This window comes from Melospiza georgiana, chromosome 2 (genome assembly GCF_028018845.1).
Source record: "Melospiza georgiana isolate bMelGeo1 chromosome 2, bMelGeo1.pri, whole genome shotgun sequence".
Lineage (NCBI taxonomy): Eukaryota > Metazoa > Chordata > Aves > Passeriformes > Passerellidae > Melospiza > Melospiza georgiana.
The window spans coordinates 82,693,643-82,711,572 of NC_080431.1; the positions used below are offsets into that span (position 1 = coordinate 82,693,643).

General features: G+C 41.0%; 1 protein-coding gene across 2 annotated transcripts in view; it reads left to right on the plus strand.

Moving 5' to 3' along the window:
- Positions 1–17,930, plus strand: part of GSK3B (glycogen synthase kinase 3 beta) — a 148,843-nt gene that overhangs the window by 67,744 nt on the left and 63,169 nt on the right. For both annotated transcript variants that reach the window (XM_058045038.1, XM_058045040.1), the window contains exon 3: positions 11,967–12,050. In XM_058045038.1, the coding sequence (XP_057901021.1) occupies positions 11,967–12,050 (84 nt within the window). The remainder of the gene's footprint in view (positions 1–11,966; positions 12,051–17,930) is intronic.

Below are 17,930 nucleotides of genomic sequence, written 5' to 3' on the forward strand. Positions count from 1 at the left end.
TATCTCTTGGAAAGAATCCTCCTTGCTAGTGGGAACAGCCCGTACACAGTCCAAAAGCACAACGCTGTGTGCAGGTGGTAGTAGAAAGTCCCTTCCCGGTGGAACACTGAGCTGTGGCATGCTGTCCTACTGGCTTGTCTGCATAGATCTGCTTGTGGGTGATAATGCTGTAGCTGACTTCTTGAGTAGATAATGAACTTTCCAAGAGAAATACATGTGTCTGAGACCTTTCTGAATTCAGCTGTCCACTTAAACAATGTAGGAAGTTTTAACTTATTCACCTTTAAAATTCATTTGAGTTTTCCTGAATGTAAGTAGACAGTGAGCACAAGATGCAGTGACTCTTGTTTTAACCTAACCTTATGTGCAGAATGTGTAGGGAGTGATACTGTCTTGCTTACATAAGCAAGGCAGGCAGTATCACATCCTCAGCAGACAGTAATCTTCATTATTTCATACCATTGGGATTTTGAATACAAAAGGTTCTCAGCACCCTTTGTAGAAAGCTTGATTTCAATAAAATGGGAAAAAGATATTTTCGCTGGTTAGGTGTGGGGTAAGGAAATTAATTCACAGAATCACAAAATGGGCAGTATTGTAAGGGACTACAGTGGGTCATCTCTTCTTGTATCCCTGCTCAAGCAGTGTCATTCCAGACCACATGGCATAGGATTGCTTCCAAATGATTCTTGAGTATCTCCAGTTAGGGAGATTCCACCTCTCTGAGCAGCCTGTTCCAGTGCGTGGTTAACAGCACAGTAAAGAAATTCTTCCCTCATATTCAGGTGCAACTTCCTATGCATCAGTTTGTACTCATTGTCTCTTGTCTCATGGTTTGTACCACCAAGAAAAGCTTGGCTCCCTCCTCTCTATACCCTCCCTTCAGGTACTTAGCCTGGTGAGGTCCCCTCTTAGTTGTCTCTTCTCGAGGCTGAGCAGGCCCAGACCCCTCAGCCATTCCTCATGAGCGAGATGCTTCCGTACCTTCATCACTTTTGTTGCCCTCTGCTAAACCCACCCCAGGAGCAGCTCCTCTCCAGGAGCTCCATGGTTCTCTTAGACTGAGGAGCCCAGAACTGGACACAGCACTCCAGTGTGGCCCTAGTGAAGCTGAGTAGAGGGGCAGGATCATTACTCTACTCCTGGTCATGTCCACAGCGTGTCTGTTTTTCATGATGTGTGTAATGGGAGATCTTCTTAAGCCATGAAAGTAAGATCTTGTAGTGGGAAATATTTGGCAAGGTCAGTGAAGGTTTTGCCACTTGCATTATTATTAACAGTAGATGTTTTAATGAATTAGCTTATGAGAATGCTCTTTAGCACTATGTGTTAAATACAGAAGAATGCATAGTCCATTGGAAAGGTGGTGTAGGAAACAACTTCTGACGTAATTTGTGGTTGACTTGCATTGAGCTTCTTATCTCCTTCTACAATTGCATTTTTGGAAACAACTTACAGGTTCAGTAAAGAGAAGTTAAATGTCCATGTCTTCAGGTTTAGGGTTCCAGATGACTAGGAACTTCCTTGGAAGCATCTGATGATGGCTGCTGACAGACCTTTGGATGAGGTCATGCCAAGATGATTGGTCTGACCAAGTCATCTTTGTTCCCTCAGTCTCTTGTTTTCAGTGGTTCTCTTCTATTTACTTGCTACAGGGTTATGTGCAAGTTCTCATTTTATTCTGGAAGCGAGGTGGAAGTCAGGATGCTCACAAAGCTACCTGGAGCAGCTCTCCTATGAAAACAGGCTGAGAGGGTTGGGGCTGTTCAGCCTGTAGAAGGCTCCAGGGAGATCCTAGGGCAGCTTACCAGCACCTGAAGGAGGTTGTAATAGATCTGGAGAGGGACTTTTTGTAAGGGCATGTATGATAGGACAAGGGGGAATGGATTTAAGCTGAAAGAGGTTAGGTTTAGATTAGATGTTAAAAAGAAATTCTTCATTGTGCAATGGTTAGATACTTGAACAGGCTGCCCAGAGAAACTGGATGCCTCGTTCCTGGAAATGTCCAAGGCTGGGTTGGATGGGGCTCTGAGCAACCTGGTAATGGGAGATGCCCCTGCCCATGGCAGAGAAGTTGGACCCTCAAATGTCCCTGCTGACCCAAACCATTCCGTGATTCTGTGATTTTTGCACCTACTGGGGGAAGAAGGACTGGGCTTCGTGGTAATTAGGTTGTCCCTGCCCTGAATTTGTCCAGCTGGATCTGGTGCTTGGGAACTCTGAAACTGGATGCCCTTGAGGTGGTAGTGTAGCCTTTTGAAATTTGCTGAAAGTGTGCCATTTTAAATTCATGGCGTTCACCTGGCATATGAAATAATTTCTTTCTGCACCTTTCTTTTTTTGGAAATTTCTATTCCTTTTCAGTGTGACTAAGTTGTGAATCTAATCTTAGTGCTGTGTCTCTGCTTTTAAATATGTCATTAAAAACACACCTTGTTATGCAAATAGTTACTAAAACTTGCTTTTTTCTGTACTTTTTATTTTGGGGCAGTTTAGACTAGAAATGAATGTGAAGTTTTCCTAATCTTTTCATTTTAGTGCTCTGACACCATTTTGCTGAAGGTAATGGTTTCTTGAAAAATGGGACAATGTTTGAAAAGCACCAGTGCTGACTAAGGAAAAAACCCTCAAGCACAAAGTCCGATAGCCTGTTTTATCAAACTTGGAACACTAATTCTTCAACAGCTTATAGTAAATTTGTACTTTGGCATAGCTTGCTTTCCCTTTCCAAGTGTATGATAGGTTGTTTGTATCTAGCAAAGGTCAGCTGGTGAAATTATGCTGCAGCTTGGGGAAGAATGTGCTGTTGCCTTTTAATATGAAGATATATATTTGGGGAAGCTTGAATTGCTTTTATATATAAAATTATGAAGGAGCGTTGAAGCATTCTTAAATGTCAGGCTATCATCTGAAATTTGGTAGGGTATTTATTATTTTAGTTTTATTCTAGACCTGGTATTCACGTGTGATGGTTTCTTAGCTATAGCAATAGCTAATAAATTTTGTTATCTGCTCATGACAAACTTAGCATACCAGGGGATGGGGAACCCAACGTGGATATGGGGAGAAAAGCTTATTGTGTGTGCACAAGGTAAGGTGTGTAAGTTCCAATTTGAACTTCACTACTGGAGTGAATTTCCTCTCCCATTCCCCCAGCCCCAGAGGAGGAGCTGCCCAACCTCTGAATTCAGCAGGGGATGCTTATGCTTTTGAAAGCTTAGTTATTTGGGAGCTCACTATTAAGAAATTGTACTTCTTGAAAATTTAATTCTGCTGGCTAAATAATCATCTGCAGGCTAATTCCACTTGCCAGTTCCACTCTGCCTTTACTCCCTGATCAGTCTCCACCCATTATTTCCCTTTTTTGTCTCTTCTAATTTGAACCTTGTCTCTCAGGTCTGAGGGAGTAATTTGGATTGAAATAAAAGCCCCACACGACTTATAACATCAGGCTTTTTCATGTCATGTAGCAATAGGCCTGAGACAAAGAAAAAATAAACGTTGGAAGCAGTACTTACCTGTTCCCTAAATAAATAAAATTTTTTTGATGGTGAGGAGAAATTTTTGTTTTGCAAGTCCTTTGGAATCTGTTTGCATGAAACATCTGCTTCATCGTATGTAAGAAGAGAAGGCCAAGAGTAATAAAACATTTCATTAATGTTTAATAACATAGTGATTAGCAACTCAGCTTATGCCTGTGGGAGATTGGAACTTATTTGATTAGTAGATTAATCGCAACCTGTTGTGGTTACAATTGAAGGTGTAAGGTTCTGTGGATGTTGCAGACTCCCTGAGGACTGATGTTAAAAGCATTTTTATGCTTACTTTCTTTGTAGTTAAAGAGTTAAAAATCAAAACATGAGGAAAAATCTCACTGCTATTTCTATGAAAGAAAAAGCATTTTTACTATAAGAGTGTTTTAACAGAGATCCTCTGTGCTTCCACTGAAAAAGAATGGCTATTATCTCTGAAAGCATAGGGCTGCCTTTTACAGAATACTTTTCCTTTCAGTTCTTCTTCTACTACACTTTATTTCAATCTTATAATGGACTTGAGCAATGTCTCCAAATTTCAGACTTAGTTCTGGTTTTCTAACTTTTATCTTGGGTACACTACAATTCCTCCTGCATCTGGCCCTGCTGCTGGCAGAGCACAGCAGATGCTATAGAACAGAAGTGTAGAACTGAGCTGTTTATCAGGTCACAGTATTTGAAACAACCACTTAAAAATGATTCCGTTAATTTCAGGTTGTGGTCTAGAAGTGACACGATGCTGGAAATCAGTTTGTCTTCCAAGTTTAGTCTCAAGCTTCCCAAGCTGGAAGGAATTTAGAGATGGTATTAAGTCCCTGAGAGGCTCTTAAACTCCACTTCCATTCAAAGAGGCAATAGTGAGCTAATGAATTCATCTTCACTGTTCAATTAACTGCTGAGATACAGGAAAAAAATGAAAGAAAAGTCAGATTTTTTTTCTTCTCTTCTCCCAGGAGAGATCAAGGCTTGTTTTATCTCTTAAGAACACAAATAAGCCATTTCTGTTTCCAGTTATAGGAAACTATGTGTAATAGCTGTATGAAGATGAACTTGTCTGCTTAAGGACTGTGTTCTGTGTTGGAAAGAGCAGCCTGGTAATGACATAATATGGCACTTGCCATTACTGACTATCTAGGGGAAGAGTTAGGAACTGGGGAGCATGTGGTCTCTTCCTGAGAGGGATGTATTGCCTGAGCTTACTGGGAGCAGTAATAGAGTAGAAGGAATCAATAGGGTGAAAAGAAGGTGTGTGTTAGTAGCTCAGATTTTCATCTAGTACACCTGTCAGCTCACTCATTACTGCATGGTTGTGGCTCAGATCTGTCTAGTTCTGAAGGGGCTAATGAAAACTAGCCCACCTCTGTGGTAGCTGTGTGATTTTTTTTTTTGCTTCATTCATTACTCTAGATCTTTAGTTGAAAGCATATTTTTGACTCCTGCAGCCCCTGCCCACACTTTAATTTCAGTGGAGCTGTTAATAACCAGGCTTTGCAGGTTGGGAGTGTGCTGTTGGCCCCACCTATGCTTGCCTGGAGCCTGTGCCTTCAGCTTGCCCTGGCCTGGCTCCAGCTCAGCCCAGCACACTCTGCCCACTGGCTTCTTCAGGCCGGTCCTGCCTGCTGCTGCCGCATTCAGAGCTGACACTTTTGGCCCTGCTCTGCAGGCCTGCCAAGGCTGAAGGTCGCTGTGCTCAGTAATAAATTCTGGACAGAATACAGCTGACGCGGGCGTTCTGTGCCTGTGCCTGCTGCTGGGTGTTTGCAGGCCGGCGGATCAGGAACGCTTTGCGGTGCGGCCGTGCTGAGCGCCTCTGTCGTCTGCTGCTTCAGGATTTCATTAGCAGAGTTTAGGGGATGAAAAACAGCAAAAAGTGCAGCAGCGTTGTGGATCTTGATAGCAAGATGTAGCTGGGCTTGGAGCCTTTGGTTCCTTCTGGTTATGCAGCAAAACACAGCATGATGCAACCACAATGTGCCGAGTTGCACAGAAGTGCACACACAAGCATTTTGTATCTTGGACCCCCTGGCAGCTTCCTCTGCTCATGCCCCTTGTGTGGCACGGTGCGCATGCACTTGTTGTTCTCATATTGTATAGGTACTTGGGTTCTTCCTTTGGGATTCCTGTGAATGGCAAGCAGGAAGAGATGTAAGGAAGGGGTGGAGGGTGAGGGTATTTAAAGCAGCAATTCTATATTTGAACTGTAAACTGCTGATGGCTATCACCAATTTTTTGTTTGTTTTTCTTAGTTTTGTGTCTTTGTTTTTTGTTTTCCTTAGGGAATCTCAGAACGTCAGCAGTATATAAATTAGTATTTGATCTACATTTCTAGGACTTCCTGGGTCATAAATTTGAAGTGTTTCTACAATTGCTAACCCTCAAAACTGCTTCTGTGCATGTGTTACGCATTGGTAGAGGTTGCAGCAGGACAGGGTATGTGGACTTTCTGACCTGCTGGGCTCCAAGTATTTACCAGTCATTGATGCGACAGCAGGAGCTGGGTGGTGGGTGCTGTGTCATTACAGCTCTTGGTATGTCATAGATGCAGATATTTAATAGATAGTATTTGTTTGTTGGCATTGTCCCCTGTTTTTGGATTAAAGGTCATGATTGCGTGAGTTTGAGACTAATAGGTGTGCTAAAAATGGAGACCACCCCAAATTAGATCTGCTGGTGCTGTAAATATGCCATGACTGACAGGAGGGGTAGACTGAGGCTTTGTCCTCATCCACACCTCAAATGTAAATGAGGAAAACTGTGATCCCTGTTGACATTTATCTCTGCGTTCAGTTGCTTGCCTAAAAAATGGACTTAACGTGGGTGGGTAGCTATTGATGACCAGCATGGACACGTTCCCAGCCCAGGCTTCTGTAGTTACACTTTTGCACTACTTTTGCCTCCAAGTACTGATGTGTTTGTGCTATACTGGGGCAAGATGGATGTAGGCCTTTATTCTGTAAAAAAGCCTGATTTATCATATATCTGGTAAAGTCAGTTCCGTGAGAGTAGTTTCTATAATACTTGTGCTGACAGCAGGACAGTGTTAAAAGCACTTTGGTGATTGATGGAGTTTGAAATCCATCTTTGGAGGAATGGGTCAGGCAACTTCAGGAGGTTTTAGAGAACATGCAGTACAGCTTGTATTTTGTGGACTGACTACTAAGCTTAGGACAAACCACATACACTAGGATTGGAGCTTCAGTAACAATATTAGTGAAAATGTGCTAAATATGCTGGAGTTTGTGATCCCAGGTTACCCCTTGGTAACCTGCAAGGTGGTATTTAAATGGCATTCTCTGTGATCTTGAGTCTCTTTGATTCAGTAAGTTTTGCAAAGCTTCGTTTAGGAGGGGTGGCTTCATTGTTGTGCAAGCAGCTGTTTCTGCAAGGCATCAAGCAAAGTTGGCTAGGGTCACACTGAAAATCCTCTCAGGATATGTCTGCTTCCCTGTGCTTGGAGTCCAGCCTTTTTCTTGTGGTGGGAGGGGGTCAGAATAAAGAGGTTTTTTGCTGCTGGATAAAAAATGCTTCGAATCTCTCAATGTTTCGGCCTGAGCTTGTTGTCAGGGCAGGCTCAGCAGTGCAGCAGGTGAAGGTGAGTGGATGTGATGAGTCATTTGGGCTGTAGAAGTGGGAAGAAGCAAGCCCTGCTGGCTCATCACTGTCTTCATGCCTCCTGCTGGAAGCTGGTTTCTTCCCCGGTTTGCCCATGGGTTTCTTTTCGTGCTCTTCATTGTGGAAAAACCTTTATGAAGGATAAGAAATGTGGTTAAATGGAGAAGATTATGTTGGAAGCAGGGAAAAGGAGGAAACAGTAATCATGACCTATACAAGAGCAGGAATAGTGTGTATACTGTGAAATTTGTATCTACCTGTACTACTTCCATCTATCTGTAATGCCACAGTTCTTGCAGTTATGCTCCATTTTCTGTTTTTTCAATCTGATAGAACACAAGGTATTAAGCTTCATCATCTGAAGGTATTACACCAAGAATAAAAACAATTACTTTAAAAAGTACAAAAATAAGCATTAACCTTAGTTGCTGTTCCTATTTGATTTAAGCTGGAAGTCTGATGCTGAAGGTACTTGTTGAATTAGACTGGTAGCTTATCCTGCCTTTCCATCTAAAAGATATCTTCTTTTCAAAAGTTCAAGACTTACATAATTGCATCTGTTTAAAATAACCAGATCATGTCCTTGGTGTGACAGAAAGCAAAAGTATAAATTCCTAATTTCTCCCATTTCATCTGCTCTGAACATAGTCCCCAAAGAACCTTGCTGAGACTTTAAAAAGGTGATTCAGAAGGAAAACAAGAATCAAAACCCCTCATGTCCTTCAGCTAAGGAAATGGAGGCACTCTGTTCCAAACTGGATCCAGGTTATATTTCTCCACTTCATTGGGTGCATATTGACAATGTCATGCTGACATGAGCTGTACAAAACCTTTCACCATCATTTGCTCTAGTGCAGTTCAGGAACTTGCAAGTCCATAAAGCCTCATCTCTGATGAGCCAGTCATTTTATCCCCTGCTGTAAGAAGGGGAGGGAGAAGGAGATGGGGAGGGTGTGAGGCAGGGAGAAGCAAAGAATCAGACCAAGAGTCATGAATGCAAACTGGTTTAGCTCTGGAAATCCCTGGATGGGGAGGAAAGGGAGTGTATGTGGCCGGGAGTGACAGTTATCCTCTTTTGTAATAGCAGATTACAGTAGTAATACAGGCTGGAATGACCTTGCTTTGGTGGTATCACATGCAGCATTAGTACAGCTCTGAGGGATTGGGAATGTAACCTAGGAGAGAAGGCACGAATCTTCCTGCGTGAACTTTATTGCCTGTGCTTTGAAGTTATAAATCTGATGTCTTGGCAATCTTTAACCAAATCTTTAACCTTGATGACCAACCAGTTTTCTTCAATTTAATGAACAGATAAGAGGCAGTCTGGTTTAGGAAAGTTGTCTTCCTAAGTGATGAACAGGGTTTTGTCACATGGCATCTGTTTCAGTAGTTAGTGAAGGGCTTAAATGCACTGATCATAGAGCAGTCTACATCAGCAGCCTTTGCCTTCTGGATAAAGAAATCTATTTTAGATAAAGAAATTGAGCTGCAGAAACTTTGCTGAGTAATCCGTTCATAGTCCCATTGGTTTGCGGCTCCTCAAAGAACATGTGCCACAGCAGCACGTTTTGGTGGCAGCAGGTGTCTGCTGGGCCCTCTGCTGTGGCCAGGCTGGTGCTGAAGGGTATTGCTTTCTGCAGTGCTTAGCAGGCCTGGTGCACTCGTTCAGTTAGAAAACTCAACCCTTTCCTTCATGTTGAATGGCTGGGAGAACAGGCAAGTATAACAACTTCCTCCTCTTTGAGTCTTTGACTTTGCATCCATGTTTCTTGGAAAACAAAAATGATGAGCTAAGGATAAGCATGAGCCTTAGGTTTTAATCTACCCTGTATTTTGAATGTGCACTGTCAGCCTTTCTCATCAGCATGTTTTGAAATTATTTTAGTTTGCGTTATCTTTAGACGTGCATTTTGTCTCCTGCACTTGGTGCATGACATCTGTCACTGTTCATTTCACTAAAGGTTCCCTGGTTATAATCTGATATTTCCTCTCCATGCAATTCTGCACTGGTATTTTATAGCCCGCATCTTAATGTGAAAAGGTTGTTACTTATTTAAGATGTATACCGGGAAGTATACAGTAAAGTGAGACTACTTGAAACATTCATCTGAGAAAAAAGTAATTCTTGAACATGAACATCAGTAGCTGTTCCCCTGCCATATCCAATTTGAGCTTTGCAATTGTTCAAGTATTTCCAGTTTTAACTCCACCAGGGAGTGGTGATTAGAAATCAGTTTGGTTTTAAGATAGCTGAGGTGACTGTTTGGCTAAGATTGCAGTTTAGATATGTTTCCTTCTGCCTAGTCACAGGGTGCAAGATATAGGTTACTGTGTAACTGGTTTATGACTTATCCCTGATATTAGCACCTCTTGAAACACTCTTTGTGCAGCTGCAGCAGATGGTCAGGATGAGAGCCGAAGGAGAGGGATCAAAGTGGAAGGCATCACAGTAGGCAGAAACTGCGCTTGTACTCGGATGAGATACCAGAGTATAAATATAACTTCAGCCTAGCATTAGAATAACTTCTGCTGATTTCTTTTTTCCAGTGTATCCAATCAGCACGTACACCCTCTCTAAAGAACACGAAGCAATAACCCGACTTGGAGTATGTACGGGTATTTTAAGAAGCTAGTAGAGATATTACCAAAATAATATTTGCACATTAATGCTTAATGTATTTATGTTTCTTCCAGTAAATCCATGAGATAAAAGCTATTACTCCCATCTCACAGTCAGTTGGAGAAAGGGAAAAATAAATGACTTGCCATATGTTGGGCTGTGAAATGCTGGTGGAATTAGGTTGAAGTGAACCTGCAGTGTTAGGTTTAGTCCTATAGTAAAATGCTGTAAAAGGCAACATGAGAAATTGATTTTCTGTCATAATAGGTGATTCTGTAATCAGTGGGATCTCAACTCATCCTTGCTTTCACTCATTGATTGAAATCTGCCCCATGTTGTAAGGTCCAGGGAGATGGCCAGCAGTGGTTTGGACCAGAAAGAGGAGGGAATTCTGTTGATCTGAAGTTCAAATTATGCTATGCAGCACAGGAATCCCAGCCATGACTGCCAAAATTAACTTTTTAAAGATGGATTTAATAAAGAATGAGTAAGTGGAGAATATGTGAGCTCCTGTTCCTACCAGGATAATGCTTTACTCTGTGAGATGTGAGGCATATTGACAAGGTGATGTGGTGAAGCCTATACTCCTTTTTCACAGATTCACACCATAAGATTTCAGGAGCTACATGAAAACCTCTCTCCTTGCTTTCTCTTACTTTCTCTCCTCACCTTGCAGTATAGAACAGGCCTGTGGTGGTATGTACTGATTGGTCTTAGGCTTTAATCAGCTCAGAGGCCAGGCAGGCTCAGGGAGGGACTTGCTTTCTCCTTAACCACTGGCTGGGTAATTGCCACCTGATAACTGTGTGAGATGTCACTCGTGTTTGTAAAGAGCTGCCTAATTCTGAAGTATTTTTTCAGTCAGCGGGTGGCAGGGCTGATAGGATTAATGATGCTGCATCTTATGTAGCACCTCTTTTTTTAAGGCTACATGGCTTAGAGGAATTAAAAGCAGAGTTTGTAGGCATGTTCACATTAGAAGTTCTGAGTGGTTCTTGTGGAGTTCCTTAATAATTAATTGTAGTGACAGACACCGTATGTGACCCTCTGATAACACAGCATCTGAAATCATTGTTTTGACAGCAGCACTGCACAAAGTGGGTGTTAGCTTTGTGCATTTAAGTGTGAAAATGTGTGGTGGCTAGAGTTCTCTTCCCAAATATTTCTGAACTTGGCCAGAGTTAATGATGCCAGTAAGTGAATTAGTCTAGTGTATTAGTTCTTGCTCTTTTAGGATATATGATTAGCAATCCCACGGTCAAAGTCAGAAATGGAATGCCTTCTATTTTTGTAGCTGCAGATTGCATATTAATTGAGAAGGGAAAACCAGCGATGTGTAAATGTGACTAGAGGAAAGAAGTATTGTAGCAACAGCTGTGGAATGAAGTGCGACAAACATAGCTGTGCTAATTTTACTTGCTTGTTTTTACTCCTACCTGCAATTCAAAACTTCATTTGTTTTTTTCTGCTGGGCTGCAAGATCATTTATTTGTTCAGGCATTATTTATGCAATGGATATGGCAGTAAGTTTCCCAGTTTATCTTACGTGTCATGAACTGATTTTACTTTAACAGCTTTTTCAGGTTGATATAAAATAGGAAAATAATGCTATTATTCTGTTTGTCTAAACTGGTTTAAGCTTGGTTGAACAAAAGTGGAAATTGAGTTACCTCATCAATTTCAGGTGCTTTATGTGGTATTGCAAAAAGAATGGCAGAGGAAAGGATCTTTTATTACAAACCTCTCTTGCACTGTAGAGGCATATAGGTGAAAATGTTGTTTGCTTTGACAATGTCTGCATTGTTTTTACAGTATTCAAATGGGAAAGGCTTCCTATCCTTCTGGTTGATATATTGTAGTATCATAAGATCGGAGGAAAAAAAAGAAAAGTTAATGTCTTCTTGCCTTTTACCACTGAACCTTTGATAATGCAAATAGGTAATTCTTAGGAAAGCAAATAGGAGTTACTTGATGGATTTTTGGATGTTTATTTTAGAGAGAAAATGTAGTCAAAGGTGGCAATATTCTCAATAATAAAGCAATTGCAATAAATACTAATAAACATGTGAAAGCTGTTGCATTTCCAACTTACTTGTTCTTTGGTTTGTCATCTTCTGTATCTGTATGTTAAAATGTTCACGATGGTACCTTACCTTTTCCACAGAAAGATTTTCTAATTGTTTGCTTTTCTCTTGTTTCAGAACAGAGAGCTCCAGATTATGAGAAAGTTGGATCATTGTAACATTGTCCGATTGCGTTATTTCTTCTACTCTAGTGGAGAGAAGGTAAGAACAAAAATCAAAGGGATGCATCCTGGTAACTGTCTGGGGGTATAACTGGACTGTGTGAATGTATGGAGGCAGAAATGTGAAGATATCAGACATTTACTACTGAGCAAACTCTGAAATGGTGCCCAGCAGGTCATACTGGAGCAGATGTTTTTCAGTAGAGAAATGTGTGGTCCGTAAGGAGTAGTGTTACACTAAAAATACAGCAAGGCTGCCATAGATTTGCATGTGCACTGCCTCTTTCTTAATCTAGTGGATCGCAGCTGGGCTTTGTGTTCTAGCACTACCTTTCTATCTGTGCAGATATATGTGTTTTCTAGGATTCAGTGTTAAGCACTTTAGATTTAAAGGATTTATTGACTTTTCCCAGAACCAGTCTTTGTATGCTTCTGCCTCCCTTCCTTGTGCATCTGTTCCGGGTGCAGGCTGAGTTTCAGAGCCTGAGGAAGGAGGAATGTATGATCATGTGATTGTATCAATTGTCAGAATGTTTGCTCCAGAAGAAAGAGCAAATAGCTGGATTTAATAACTCTGAAGAAGTAGATACGGACATTTGTTTTCGTTCAGTCTAGGTTTAAAAGTTCCTGGGTTTTTTTAAGAAGGGGTTACAGGGTTTAGTTTTAATGTGAAATTATAATGTATTCCTTATCTAAGTATGTATCAGCATTTTACAAATCACAGGAGAATTCAGGATGAAATGGACTTCAGGATGGCATCTGATCCAACCTTATCCTTAAAGCAGGATCATCCACAGAGTAAAAGCAAAGTCATTGTGGTCTATGTGGGAGTTAATGAAAGCTGTGAGGTTGGGAAATGTGCTAGATGACCTTCTGAATTTTCTCTGATCTTTCTATATATCAAATATTTATGTAATTTATAGAAATGCTGCCATTTTTTTCATTTTTAAGGCAGATTGCATCCTTAGCTGTCTTCAGATGGTGATACACTTGTCCACAGAGCTATAAAGGGCTGTGTATGAGAGCTGATAGCTACTGGCAGGTTGTTAGCTGCAGGTTCATGAAGTGGGTCAGCAGACTGGGAGAGACAGCCCACCTCTTTCATGGTCTTTGGAGCCAGAAATGGAGCTGATGTCTCCAGGATAAGTTGCTTTTGTCTTGTGCTGTGCACAGGGGGATAATTGGAGGAGATCTGCTGTTACCTGAGAGGTGTTTTGTGGGGGACCTGGCCCTGTATCTTGCCTGTGCCTATAGAGAGCCTGCAAAACTACAGCATTCAAGAAGAAGTATAATTTAGGGGTTTAATTTTTTTTATCAACCTTCCCTTTCCTTCCTCACTCTTGGATGGTGCTAGCAAGCATTTTCAGCTATATATGTTTTGTTGGTGGTGCAGTGTTGTTTTTTTAAGCTGTATTTTGCTTGTAAACATAAATGCTTCAAGCAGCATGAGTACAAAAAGGAAAATGCTGTGAAGGAGGGCTTGGGTTTGGGATTTTTTGTTGGTGGTTTGGTTGTGATTTTTAAAACAACTTGTAACTTGAGTGAAGTAGCATTTCCTGGACAGATGAGACAGCTGCCTTATCTAATGGCTTTCAAAAACCTCCTGCAAACAGTGGATTGTTAAAACTGCTCAGAACACTGTCCCAGGAGCTTTTGTGTAACAGTAACTTGAGAAAAACTCTTGGAAATCTTTAAATGAAATTGAGCTTGAGACTGGATTTTCCATTCTGCTGTTTCAACTCCTTGTGGCTGATTTTTGGCAGCACTAATGTAGCTTTTAAAAATGTCTCTATCCATGGCCAATGAATCTTGATGCTTCAGTGAGAAGTTCTCTTTCATGTTACTTTCTGCTCCTTGGTCTTCATGCCTCTGCTCTGTGCCTTTGAGATCCCCACTGCTTCCCTGTTGCAAAATAGGGCAAATGGGAAGCAGTCTCTGGAGCCAGCACACGCCCAGCAGAACATCAGCAGTGTAATGCTGCAGTTCAGGTTGCAAGGTCTCTTGCAGTTCAGTACAAAATGACACATAATTGGTTGCAAGTATTTCCATGTAGGTGGCAGCATGTGAAGGTAACTCTGGGATGGCGTGCGTGACTCCTGCCCATTCTTGCAGCTCTCAGGAAACACCTGCAGGAGAAGCTGTAGCAAACACAAGCTGAGTGTTAGCACAGCAGCTTGCCACAGCTTTTCCTGCTTGGACTCTGGGGTATGACAGGTTGCTGTTCTTGCCTTGTAGCAGACTGGCTCTCTGCTAGGAGGAAAGGGGCTGGAGTTTGTTTGGGAAAAGCTCTAGACAGAAGCAGGTTGGTGTTCTCAAGCTGATGTGGGAAGGAAGGAGAACGTTTCTTATCATGCTTTTGTCAGTTTTGGGAAGCAATAGCATCTTTTCCTTCATATTTCCCTGATAATCACACTGTCTGTGGGGTGGAAAAGGAGAAAAGTGTAATGTCCCATCTGGTAACCAGGAAACATGTTTAGGAAGCAGTTGCAGATACAGATGGTATGTCCCTACAGGTTTATATAAACTGATTATTGAAGGCAAGTCCAATGGGAAGAGTAATAGAATTGTATAGCAGAAAATGTGGTGGTGTAGTGATGAGTTGGGCTTGCAATTGTTGACAGTCTTTGTGAAGAACTTGATGATCCTCTGCCATTAATTTGTGTTTGTGATAATTAACTCACGTCTAGCAGCAATGGGAAAGTCTCAGAGGTAACTCCTATACTGCTGCTGTCATTAATTAAATTTTGATACGTATATATATCAAGCATTCTTTTGCATAAATTTTTTATGCCACTGTATACTCCATCTGTTCATGTTGCTTGGACTTCTCCCTTCTTCCCTGCTGCTTGACACCAGCATCCCTAAGCCCAGAGACTTCTTTTTCTGGATGGGTTTGGGGTTTTTTTGTTTGCTGGTTTGGTTTTTCTGTTTGTTTTGTGAGGACTTTTTTTTTTGTTTTTGTTGTTATTGTTTTTCTTTGGTTGGGTTGAGTTTTTTGTTGTTGTTGGGGTTTTTTTGTGGGGGTGTTTTCAAGAAGCTTAAATCTGACTGAATTTAGATATACTTCAAAGGATTTCTCCAGATCTAGTCAGACTGACCCTCTTTGAAAGCCATGAGCCTAACAATCACTTTAGTTCATTTCAATTGCTAGGTATTTTTAGACACTGAGGAACCTTAAAACTGGCTTCATTCTAGCAAAACAGGAGGTTTCCTTCTTGATTGGAAAACTGGAAAAGTATCAAATTGAAAAGCAAGTCTAAAAAACACTTGCTGGTACAACCATTCTTTAGCTGTGTCCAAGTCGTAGCACTAGTTTGTAGAGATTTGGAGCTCTCCATTAGCTGTTTCTGCAGGCTGTGTGGAACTGGTTGAAGGGTTTGCGCTTCCTATCTTTTCTTTTTTCTTGTGATGAGCTCTCATTTTTATGTCTCCCATTTGCTTAAACTTCTTTCCTTCTTTTGACAAAAGCCATCAAGCCTTAGCACCATGAAAAATCGTGCATCAGACATGGCTTTGACTGATTTATTCTCTTTTCTTTTCAGTGACAGGGTGACTCCCTCTTGCCTGAGCATCTTTGAATTTATATTGCCTTTATATAGCAAAGTGTACGTGTGTATATATATATACACATGCACACATATTTATACCTTTATGTATATATATAGATATAAAAAGTTCTGAGTACTAAGTATTAATTATGTTTGACTAATAATTTCTAGCCTAAAAGCTCAGGGAAGGTACATAATTTATATTAAGATGACAGTTGACAGGCTTGGCATTCAAGTTGCCTCTATAAGCTCTTTCCTCCTCCATTCATTCTTTTTGAAAGTTTACAGACATTTGTCAGACCTGTTGGATAACCAGTTTTTTCAGAAGCCGTTTCCTTAATGAATTTGTCAGAGTAGATTCTGACTTTTTCTTCTTTTGAGGCTATATGAGATATCTGATAGCAGGGCACTGACTTCCATAGCTGCAATGTGCTTTTCAGTAATCTAAAATGTGTAATTATATCGGGTGGAATGAGCCAGAGGGAAAGAAAACACAACCAAGTAATGGGTTGAATGGTGTATGAAAGCGTCTTCTTCTGAAAGTAGTCACAAGACTTCCATGCTGTATTTCTGTGATTTATAGTTTTCTAGGTAATTCTTAGAGAAAATGAGCAGGATTTTAGGACTAGCCAGCTCCACTATTTGATAGCTTTGGTATTATGCCTTAGGATAAGATCTTGAACAAGATGCCTGGTTTTTCTGTCAGCTTTCCACTGCACATCAGACAGTATTAGGAAGGCATATATTTCAGGGTTGATTTTTGCTAAATTTCCTTAATTTCAGGAACTACTTTACATTTAGCATGACACAAAAATGTAGGTCTTGATTTACTTTTGTGGAGGGGCAAGTCTTGCCACTTGTTCTTTCTAGCCTAATTCTGCTTAGAACCTTTCAAGCCATATTCCAAGGCAGGGCAAGCATGAATATAGGAAATTATTCCTCTGACTCCTTTGCTAGGAGTATTCCCTGATGTTTTATAGAATGACCTAACTTCTTAAATCAGTTGCTGTCAAGTAAAATTACTCAGCTGTGTAAAACCTGAAATGAGTTCCTAATTCTGCCTTTTTTATCCCTCTCTATTTCTGGTTAGGTCTTTGTGGCATATCATAACTGTCAGTTTTTCTTGTATGGATACTTTAGAGTGTTGAATAGACTGATTGATCCATACCTTTGTCCAAAAGAGGATGAAAAGTTACTGAAGTGATTTGTTTCTGCATCAAATCAAAGTAAATACAATTTTTGTTGAGTAATTGCACCTGTGGTTGTGTCCTTTAGTTTTTCCTTCTTAAGGTGGCTTAGTATTCAGAGGAGTCAAAGCAAAAATGTAAGCACAGAGAGATCACAAACAGGCAATATGCTGACACTTTTTTGGAGACTGAGCTGGCCCTTCTGCATGCTCTAATTGATGTCAGGTCTTATTTAGCCTTAGCTATAAGGGCATGTAGCCAAAAGTCCATGAAGACTCAGGATGGAAATTTACTCCCATAGACTTAGGCTGAAGTTTAAAATAAACATGCAGGAGATACATGTTGAGCTGCATCTATAAGCTTCTGTGCACCATCTCATGGGCTTTGGCACTGGATTAAATGGCAATGAAGTCTGGAAGAAGGGGGCAACTGTCTGATTTGCAAGTTAAATCCCTGTCATATCCTCCCCCTTCAGAGAGGCATGAACATCACCATTATTTCTTGCAGGAGTGTTCTGATGAGTCCTCATGTAAGAACCATGCATTCTGTTCCTGTTAAAATGGGAACTATTTGGTTTCTTAATTGAACTTCAAAAATAAAAAGAAGTTACTGCATAAAAAGGGCAATTACCAGAGCCTTGAGCCAAATTTTGCTCTGATAGTCTATGTGGATGTTTTGCACCAGCCTAGTAATGTGCTGAAGGGCCATCACTAGAGATGAATTTACTAACTACCATTCATCCAGTCCCTGGCAGATCTTGTGTGTTGTCAACAAAGAAGCAATTAATGCCAATTATGAGGAGTTTTGTGATGTTGGTATCTCTGTAGTCCTTGCCTGAGGCCTGCCAAGCTCATTTCAAAAAGGGCACCAGTCACCGTATAATGATTATCAGTTACTGCCGTTGGGATTCACAACAGGCTGGGAATTTCCTTTGTTGTAGTTATGAGCAGTTTCTGGTTTTGAGTGGGTTTTGTTATTAGAAATAGCAGTTTTGTCTGCCTGTGGTAGGGCTTCACAAGAGTGGAGTAGGCAGCAGTGGCTAGATCCTTAGTGTGGGAGGTGCATGCAGTGAAAATAGGAAGCTCAGAGATTTCTCTCTAGGCCAGTGAGCCATCCATTGCATCTGGTTGGTCACTCTTCTGTCCTGGAGTCATTCCTCTGCCAGCTCTACCTCCTGCTCTCATC